The sequence below is a fragment of the Opisthocomus hoazin genome, chromosome 2, assembly GCF_030867145.1.
Source record: "Opisthocomus hoazin isolate bOpiHoa1 chromosome 2, bOpiHoa1.hap1, whole genome shotgun sequence".
Lineage (NCBI taxonomy): Eukaryota > Metazoa > Chordata > Aves > Opisthocomiformes > Opisthocomidae > Opisthocomus > Opisthocomus hoazin.
In genome coordinates this window covers 62320005-62330498 of record NC_134415.1, presented here as the reverse complement: position 1 = coordinate 62330498, position 10494 = coordinate 62320005, and the positions used below count along the sequence as shown (strand labels likewise).

General features: G+C 50.6%; 1 protein-coding gene across 8 annotated transcripts in view; it reads right to left on the bottom strand.

The window, feature by feature from the left end:
* The window catches only part of TULP4 (TUB like protein 4), a 172771-nt gene that overhangs the window by 15106 nt on the left and 147171 nt on the right, over nucleotides 1–10494 (bottom strand). For 7 of the 8 annotated variants that reach the window (XM_075413868.1, XM_075413865.1, XM_075413871.1 and 4 more), the window contains one exon: nucleotides 1437–4027. The exons of the other annotated variant lie outside the window; for it this stretch is intronic. In XM_075413868.1, the coding sequence (XP_075269983.1) occupies nucleotides 1437–4027 (2591 nt within the window). The remainder of the gene's footprint in view (nucleotides 1–1436; nucleotides 4028–10494) is intronic. 8 annotated transcript variants of the gene reach the window in all.

The window sequence follows — 10494 nt, the reverse complement described above, 5'->3', positions numbered from 1 at the left end:
ACCAACTATTTCAGCAGCATCACGCTTCCTGCAGGAAAATACCGTTCTCTCCCTTGGAGAGATCCCATCATCAGCCCATCAGGAAATCAGATTTTGTTTTCAAAGAAAGGAGCTTTCAGGGAAAGAGAATAACCAATCTCCTGGCTCTAGCACTTCACAGCCGGTAAGCTGTATGTCTTTTTCACTAGCGCATAATTACATTGAAAATAAATTAGCAAAGGGGCAGTGGGAGCTGTTTGAAATGCAAAGCAAGGCTAGTCAGGTTGTTTGTTGTTCTTCCACAGGGAATATCTGAAGTTTGGCCTATTATTACTGCTTTTTCATTCGCATTGTCAGAAGCCCAGATCATATTTGCTCTACAGTGAAGATCCTTGAGCTAGAACAGAGGATGGCTGTGCAAGCTGAGTCAGGCTTTGTTCCTCCACCAGCAAAGCCTAAGGCTGGGTGATTTTGCACAGCTGTCCATGGGCACATACCCACAGCCATTTAACTGAAGAAGAAAGCGTTCTAAATGGCTCTGATCACTGCCTTTTTCATGAGCTGTTGTTACAGACAAACAAAACCAAGAGACTGGTCACGCATGTCGGATATTTAAGACATCTAATTCCCAAGTTCTATCAGAGGGAGTTGAGAGCCTTGATGTCTTTAATAAGTCAAAAGCGACTTACAGAGATGCGACAGCTGGACAAGGAAATAAATATGTGTCTCCTTAGTCTCACTCCAGCGCCCTGCTGATTGGTACCACTTAATGGCCTGGGCCTGGTGTAGTAACATCCCAGTTGAGCCAAGGTGTGAGAGACTAAAAATAAACACTTTGATTTTTTGAACTGTCCACAGACCCCTCTACCCACGGGCAGTTCAGAAGAGGCCCAGGAGCACTTTGTTCTGGGGAGTGTCAGTGCCTGCCTCCTCTAGCATTAAGAACCAGCCCCAGAGCCCTGGTAACCCACAAGGGAAAATTTTGGCATGGAAGGAACATAACTGCTCACCCATCATCCCTGCCTTAGATATCTGCTGAGTGGCTAACCTTTGTGAGCATCACAAGAAAGAAGCAGTGTTCACTCAGCCAGCTGCCATCCACAACCACTGACAGCAAATGCAGCTACCATTGGGGAGATCTGTTGTGTTTATGACAAAGCCCACCTACCTTCAGCAGTGAGAGCCAGTGAGACTAAAGGAGGCCCTTATTCCTGTGTCCAGCTGGAGTAAGACCAAACATATTTTGTACATTTACTTTATAACTGAACTTCACCGTCCACTCTGAATATACAGCTTTGACAGGTTGTTTTTATCAGCTAATCGGCAAAGCTTCTTTTTCACCGAGCAGCTAACACGAGCGGGAGGCACTTGGCCGTGTGAGAGGCAGAGCTTATTTCTGGCATGGATTTGCCACCCTCTGGGCCCTACCCCAGCCCGTGTGTGCCACCCTCTCCTACCTGTCGTCCTTCCAGCTCAATCTGGAAGTTTTTTGCTGACTCCTGGGTCACCCGCCCTCCGAAGTCCAGCTGGTAGACTTGCGTCGCCTCGTTCCACAGCGGCTGCTTGTTGGCCATCACGTACACAAAGCCCTGGCTCCCCAGCCTCCCATCCTCCTTCTCACTGGCCTTCCGGCACTTGAATTCATCCAGCTCACTGGCTGTCCTCAAACTCCTTTTGGTTTTCCAACCTTTTTTGCTGCCCTGGCTCTGGTTCATCAGTTCATCCCCGCTGATAAAAAGCTCTGGCTCGCTCTCCGAACTGTCCTGAAACTCGTTTGTCTTGTTCAGCTTCTTGGATTTCAGCTGGTCTTTCTGGCTCTTGACTTTCTTCTTCTCCCTCCCCAGCCGAGGGCTGGATATTAGCGAATTGAAGTCCGTCAGCGTTCTTGCCTCCTTTTTGACCTTGCCCTCGGTGATAGCCTGCACGTTTCCTTCCTCGGCTCGACTGTCCAGGCGCTTCCGGCTCTTCTTGCCGAATTTGTCCGTCCTTTGAGAAACAGGGCTTTCCGTCAAGGAGAGCACCTCCTGGAAGGTATCTGCTGTCTCCACCATTACCTCTGTGCCCACATGGCCTTGCAGCTCTGCCGGTGGGGGAGACATCATCGGCTTCTCCACCACGAGGAGTGGCTTGGGGGGCAACGTGCCCTGGGAGTTTTGTACGGGTGGGCAGGTGCTGTAAGAGCTCCATGGGTGCAAGGCGATTGGTGGCAGCTGTAAACTAGAGCAGGCGCTACTTCCCGGGTACATGGGTGGCAAAGGGCAATAGGAGAGGCTGGATGGATAACCTGGCTGAAGCACGACTGTGGGCTCCTGCTGTGCAAACTGTGTTTGGGCCAGAGCTTCTTTTGGGGAGCAGGGGGGCTGCATTCCCTGAAGGGGAGGGGCATTGTAGCTTCCTGGGTAAGGTACTCCAACCCCGTAGCTTGTCTGGAAAGTGGCAGTGGGACTGGTTGGAGACTTGGGGGAAACAAATGGCACTCGAGACATATCCAGATGCTGAGCCTGACCGATGATGAGAGGAGTAGGTTTTAGAGGGTTGGGCACTGAGCTCTGTGATGTCCTTTCCTGAGGAACCCATATCTCTTCACTCACCATAGGGTCCCACTGGTACGGCGGTGGCCGTTTTACACCAAGGGCAGCCTCCGTCAAGGCAACGGGTACGTGCCGTATCGATTTCTCCACCGGGCAGTGCTGAGAAAGGGCCTCATCCTCCGTGAAGGCAGAGTTGATATAATCCGCTCGGTCACGGGAATTGTCAGGTGGGCTCAGCAAGCTGTAGGAGGACTGGGAGGCCAGAGGCGAAGTACTGACAGAGTGAGCGATGATGGAGCTGTGCTGGGAGCCACTCCCCGTGCTCAGATCAGGTCTCATGCCACCAATACTGGACGTGCTGCTGCTAGCGTTGGCACTAGTGATGTTGCCCACACCACCAGCGGCCGTGTTGCTGCTGCTGCTGCCGCCGCTGCTGCTGCATTGGCTGCAGGTATACAAGGCGGTGGGTAGTCTCTGCTGGTACTGCGCCGTCACAACATTGCTCTTGGCTTTCGGGGGAAGTTGCAAGGTGGCTCTCTGACCATCCACCAGCTGAGCCATTTTCAGGGCTGCCTCTCTGCTGTTCCTCCGCAGAGTTGCATGAATGATAGTGCTGTCCAGCCTCTGTGCAATGCTTCTGCCCTGGGACAGCTGGCTGGCGATGTCGGGGTAGGGCGGCGGGTCCCCGGTTGGGATAGAGTAACGGGGGACCGTGAGCCGGTTCAGGGTGGCGCTGGTGCAGGGCTGCTGCATCTTCTTCTCTGCGGCGGTGATGCGCAAGGTAGCGGAGCTGCCGGGCCCTGGCAGTGTGTAGGTGCTCTGGGCACAGAGCATCCTGGTGCGAGGCCGGCACACCTCCTCCACGTTCCCGCTGCTGTCAAACGTCGTTATCCGCTCATACCCCAGGGGCGTCTGGTAGTGCCCCGCCGGGTAGAGGGAGAACTCCCCCTTCTTCAGGCAGAGGTCGAGGGGCGGCTGCGGGGGTCCGGCTGGGGGCGGTGGAGCGGCGGTCAGCGCGGCGGGGATGGTGCCGGGGTAGGGCGGCGGGGGGTTCATCTTGTTCAGCTGCAGCTCCTGGGTGGCCCCGAAGACGACGGCGTCCCCTTCCACCAGCTGCGGCCCTGGCCGAGGGGCCTTGGCCTTGGGCGGGGGCTCGTGCTCTCGGTCGCCGTGGTCCCGCAGGTCGGCCAGGGCGATGGCGGGGGGCGCGGGGGGCGGCGGGGCGATGGCGGGGGGCGCGGGGTTGGCGCGCCCCAGCTCCCCCCCAGCCAGTGCCCCCGCCCCGGGGCCGGGAAAGCGGCCCTGCGCCCCCGGGAAGGGCCCCGCCCCCTCACCCCCCGGTTCTGCAGGCGGATTGGCCAGCACGTCCAGCTGCACGTTCTGATTGGCCAGCAGCGACTGGACCAGGCCGATGCTCTGCGTGGGCGACATGGCCTGGGCCGAGCTGTGGATGGGGGCGATGGGGATGTTGACGGTGCACGGCGGGCTGCTGGCGGGGGCACCAGGGGCCCCGGGCACTGCAACGAACAACACAGCGTGTCACAGAATCATACAGTTATTCAGGCTGCAAAAGACCTTTAAAATGATGGGAGTCCAACTGCTAACCGAACACTGCCAAGTCCACCACTAAACCACGTCCCTAAGCACCACACCTACACATCTTTTAAACACGTCCAGGGACGGTGACTCCACCACTTCCCTGGGCAGCCTGTTCCAGTGCCTGACAACCCCTTTGGTGAAGAAATTTTTCCTAATAGTCAATCTGAACCTCTCCTGATGCAACTTGAGGCCATTGCCTCTCATCCTATCGCTAGTTACCTGGGAGAAGAGACCAACACCTGCTTCACTACAACCTCCTTTCAGGTAGCTGTAGAGAGCAATAAGGTCCCCCCTCAGCCTCCTCTTCTCCAGACTAAACAGCCCCAGTTCCTTCAGCTGCTCTTCATAAGACTTGTGCACTAGACCCCTCACCAGCCTCTTTGCCCTTCTCTGGACACGCTCCAGCACCTCAATGTCCTTCTTGTAGTGAGGGGCCCAAAACTGAACACAGGACTCCAGGTGCGGCCTCACCAGGGCCGAGTACAGGGGCACGATCACCTCCCCACTCCTGCTGGCCACACTATTCCTGATAGAAGCCAGGATGCTGTTGGCCTTCTTGGCCACCTGGGCACACTGCTGGCTCCTGTTCAGCCATCTGTTGACCAACACCCCCAGGTCTTTTTCTGCTGGGCAGCTTTCCAGCCACTGCTCCCCAAGCCTGTAGCGTTGCATGGGGTTGTTGTGACCCAAGTGCAGGTCCCAGCATTTGGCCTTGTTGAATCTCACACAGATGGCCTCAGTCCAGACCCCTCTGCAGTCACAGAATCATAGAAAGTTTTGGGTCAGAAGGGACCCCTAGAGGTCATCTAGTCCAACCCCCCCGCAGCGAGCAGGGACACCGCTAACTAGATCAGGTTGCTCAGAGCCCTGTCCAACCTGGTCTTGAATGTTTCCAGGGATGGGACCTCCACTACCTCTCTGGGCAACCCGTTCCAATGTTTCACAACCCTCACTGTAAAGAATTTCTTCCTTATATCTAGCCTAAACCTACCCTGTTTTAGTTTAAAACCATTACCCCTCGTCCTGTCACTGCTGTCTCTACTAAAAAGATTGTCCCCATCTTTCCTATAGGCTCCCTTTAAGTACTGAAAGGCTGCAATCAGGTCTCCCCACAGCCTTCTCTTCTCCAGGCTGAACAAGCCCAACTCTCTCAGCCTGTCCTCATAGGAGAGGTGCTCCAGCCCTCGGATCGTTTTTGTAGCCCTCCTTTGGACCCGCTCCAACAGTTCCATGTCCTTCTTGTGCTGAGGGCTCCAGAGCTGAACGCAGTACTCCAGGTGAGGTCTCACCAGAGCAGACTAGAGGGGCAGAATCACCTCTCTCGACCTGCTGGCCACGCTTCTCCTGATGCAGCCCAGGACACGGTTGGCCCTCTGGGCTGCCAGTGCACATTGCCGGCTCATGTCCAGCCTTTCGTCTATCAGTACCCCCAAGTCCCTCTCAGCAGGGCTGCTCTCGATCCTTTCATCCCCCAGCCTGTACTGATAGCAGGGATTACCCCGACCCAGGTGTAGGACCTTGCACTTGGCCGTGTTGAACCTCATGAGGTTCACACAGGCCCACCTCTCCAGCTTGTCCAGGTCCCTCTGGATGGCATCCCGTCCTTCTGGTGTCTCGACCGTACCACTCAGCTTGGTGTCATCTGCAAACTTGCTGAGGGTATACTCGATGTCGCTGTCCATGTCATTGATAAATATATTGAACAGCACTGGTCCCAGTACAGACCCCTGAGGGACTCCACTCGTCACTGGTCTCCATCTGGACATTGAGCCGTTGACCACTACCCTTTGGCTGCGACCATCCAACCAATTCCTTATCCACCGAACGGTCCACCCATCAAATCCATGCCTGTCCAATTTAGAGAGAAGGATGTTGTGGGGGACCGTGTCAAAGGCTTTACAAAAATCCAGATAGATGACATCCATAGGTTTTCCCTTGTCCACCCTTGTTGTTACACCATCATAGAAAGCCACTAGGTTGGTGAGGCAGGACTTGCCCTTGGTGAAGCCATGCTGGCTGTCTCGCATCACCTCCCTGGCCTCCAAGTGCCTTAGCATATCTTTTAGGAGGATCTGTTCCATGATCTTCCCAGGCACAGAGGTCAGGCTGACAGGTCGGTTGTTCCCAGGGTCTTCCTTTCTACCCTTTTTGAAAAGGGGCACAATGTTTCCCTTTTTCCAGTCACTGGGAACTTCCCCTGACTGCCATGACTTTTCAAATATCATGGAGAGTGGCTTGGCAACTACATCAGCCAGTTCCCTCAGGACTCTGGGATGCATCTCATCAGTCTTTCTACCCTTGAGCAGATCAACATTCCCACCCAACTTGGTGTCATCTGCAAACTGACTGAGGGAGCACTCAATCCCCTCATCCAGATCATTGATAAAGATATTAAACAGAACTGGCCCCAGTGCTGAGCCCTGCAGAACACCACTTGTGACCGGCCGCCAGCTGGATTTCACTCCATTCACCACAATCTTTGGGCCCACGTAGCCAGCCAAGTTTTTACCCAGCGAAGCGTACACCTGTCCAAGCCACGAGCAGCCAGTTTCTCCAGGAGAATGCTGTGGGGAATTCTGTCAAAGGCTGCACTGAAGACATCCACAGCCTTTCCCTCATCCACTAGGTGGGTCACCTTGTCATAGAAGGAGCTCAGGTTAGTAAAGCAGGACCTGCCTCTCATACACCCATGCTGGCTGGGCCTGATTGCCCTGTACGTGGCACGTGATGGCCCTAACATGAGCTGCTCCACAACCTTCCCCAGCACCGAGGTCAGGCTGACAGGCCTGCAAATCCCCGCATCGGCCTTCCGGCACCTGCTGCCCCGTGGGGCGGATGCGCACCCCGGCCTCCTCTGCCCCAGGGCCCCTCGCACGCGATGGCGGTGGCGAGGCCCGAGCTGTGGGGTGGCCCCAGGCCCAGAGGGGCAAGGGGCCGCGAGCCTTTGCTGACTGCAGCGCTTAGGCAAGTGCTAAAGAGATACTAAAATAGGGAAGTTTCCTGAAGCAGTGCTTCACACATTTTGGGGTTTTCTTCAGCACTTGTGGAAGACATGTGAGTTGCTAAAATATCCTTAACGGGAAAATTCCATGGCAGTGTTGACATAAAATTCAGAAACTGGCGGGAAATTGTTTTTTAAAGTTAGTTAGAAGAAAAAAAACACTGCACATCTTTTGCACTTTCTCATTCCACTTTACCTTTGACGTTTTAAACTATTTGCTATCTTCACGTACTTGCTTAAGCACTCTGCCGCTGCATTTGGATGGACTGCTATCAGACCCCAAAATCAATGGATCAGACCTTAGTTTGAACAAGTAAGCCAGCCTGTCTCCACTGATCCCCACTGTAACAGGTGGGGGTCAACTTCAAAGTAACTTTTTGTGAGTGATGCTTCAGGGGTAAAGTTCAGAGCTCGCTTTCAGTCTGCACTATGATTGCCACAGACTTTCACAGAGCATGGAGTTTACCTGAGGGGTCTGAATTACCATTCACTTCTCAGCCATTTTTAACTACTCCCACTCAAATCAATAAAACTTATGCCTAATCAGGACTCACTAGCTTTCAGCAAAGTTTTCTGATAATCAATACATCAACAAACAACGGAAAGGAAAATCCATGCACAGACCTGTGGCTGCTGCCACCTCTTCTTTGCCCCTAGTCCTAAGACCACTAACCTTAGCGGTCTTAGGACCTTCCTCTAGGGCTGCCACTACCTAATGGTGAGGCACAAAAACATTGCCGCTGGCCCAGGCTGATTCCCTCCAGAGCCAGTCAGATGTCACTGTGCCATGCTGAGCTGAGCTTCAGGAGGAAGATGAAATGATGCTCCTCAAGCCTGCCCTGATCTGACAGCAGTTCTGAGTTTTGACTTGGACATCTGTTGTCATCAAAAAAAAAAAAAAAAAAAGTGGAGGAAAAGAACAAAGAAAGTCAAAGACCTGCACTGAAGGCACTGTATAGTATCTAGTATAATGTTCCCAGACTCAATGAGCTTAGGAAAACTGAAGGATACAGACAACAGTTGGGAAAAGGGAAGTACTATTATCTCTTGAGCATAGTGCATGACAAAGCAATCAGTAACGCAAAAAGAAGGAAGATGAAACAAAGTGAGAGAGGAATACGATGGCATGAAATACAGACAAAACTTGTAAAAGTTCTTGAAAGAAGATTTGTAAGGAAAAGATGTGAGGAAATAGATGAGAAGCCAGGTGGGAAATGTAAGGGGAAGTGTAAGCAAATAGATGGGAAGCCAAAAAGATTCAAGAAGTGGGTACTGTGGTCAGGACAACTTCAGAATCAATGTTCGGACAGGCTGCAATCAGAAATGTGAAAAGAAGCAAATGTATATAGGAAAAGGTTCCCACACATGGTGGTGGTGAACAGGGGACAGTGAGGCAAGAAGCAGTTCAGATGATTTTAAGCAGAAGCGTGGAGTTTGCTCAATTGCTTGCAATTCCGCTTGCAAAAAGTGGCGAGAGTGGTTCCAACAGGAACTACCACTGAAAAGCTGGAGCGTGGCAGGGAAATGAGGACACTGGAACCAAGTACAGGTGCAGAAGTCAAGATAAGAAGGAACAAAATACAATAATGAGGGGAAACAGCCAACACTTTATTAAAACCCCCAAGAATCTTGCAGATTCTTTATTAGTTTTCCTGTATAAAACCATGGAAAATGATAAGTGAGTTGTATCAGCAGGTTTATGCGACGAAGAGAGACTACAATAATATCCAGAATCCTAGAGTCATATCCAGGATCATTTAAGTGTGCCAAATTCTGTGGAGACCTCTGATTTAAAAGACGAGATCAGGCAAGAGATCCATTAGTCAGGACTCCTCCAGCTGCTGCCCATTTCCTAAGTAATTCCTAATTAAAATTCTAGTCATCTACCTATGCCCTGTAATTATATTTTCGATAGCATTAGGCTTCTGTCAGCATCAGTCACGAATGTGGTAGGTGTACAGATAGGTCTGTGGCTAGCTGGCAAATTTTATGATAGTTCTGTTCGTTCCTTTAGGAGAAGACCGACAGCTAAACTTCACTGACCCTAAGGCAGCGTGGTTCTGTGCTCGGCTGTCAGGCCGTGCTTTCATCCTGATGCCTGCAGGTTAGCAATTTATCCACCAGAGCCTGCGGTTTAATTGTTAGCTTGGCTTGAGCAATGCTGAATGTTGCTGTCATGGGTATTAAGTGCCTTATCAAACAAAATCTCATTCGTTGCAGTGTTGCCTAATATCCCAAACTGTTTAAGTTCAATGTTTTTTTCATCTCTCCGGTGGTTTCTAATTTATTTGTTTGCATAATTTGCAAGTTAAATCAATTCACTGTCCATTTGCCTTGCCAAATCTTTACTGACTACATTAAAAAACACCTGTCCCGAGAGTACCTCACTATTAACATTCCACTGCCCAAGAGCAGCTTTCTACTCTGTTTTTTTTAATCTATCATGCAATCATTATTTATCCTGCAATATTTTTTCCCATTAGTATACGGCATTTTTTTCCTTTATATGCAGGCTTTTAGAAAGGATATCCCCAAATTGTTTTTGAAGATTTAAGTAGCCTCCATTTGCTAAGTCAGAAATGAACTTTCAGAAGAAACTAGAGAGAAAAACGTGGGCAAGAAAAGGAAGGCTGTTATGGAGGACAGGGTAGTATGATTCTTTTACTTGCCTTCTCAAAGAGCTGTAACAAAACACTCTAGCAGTTTTCCCTACATTCATGTACATCCCTGCAATTCTGAGTACCATTTCAACTCTTTTAATAATATAAAAGGAATTGATACTACAGATCTAATCCAATTTTCAGGAAGAGATGAGAAGACTTTGTATTAACTTTTTTCTGTTTCATTTTTGTATTACTTTCTGTCAGCTTGGACCATGTTTCATAATAAAAAATGTGTGCTTCCTACACATAATATATACACAAACATCAACGTCTCTATTGTTTTCTTCAGATCCTACAGCTGAATATCATGTAGACATAAATTAGGCAAGCCAAGCCCCAAATTGTGAAAGAATGGATTTCAATTTAAGCCCACCGGTATTTCCTTAGAAGTCCAGAGGACTACTCTGATGCTTGGGTCAGACACAAGCTTTGGTGCTTTCAGCAGTTAAAACCTTGGTATGAAATAATGGGAGTATTTCCATTTATGTCAACAGACTCTAGCACAAGCCTTTAACTGCTTTGCGGTGGTCACTCTCCTTCCTCCTTACAGGGTACCAGCATGACAGTTACTCCTGTAGTTCCAGAAACTTGTGACCTGGCAACAGGAATCCCTCACTGACGTGACAATTCTGAAAATGTATTAATTTATTTTCTTGGTTATTGTTTCTTAATTTTATTGGTATGATGATTTTTTTTTTAATTGGATGAGGTCCTGAGTTCT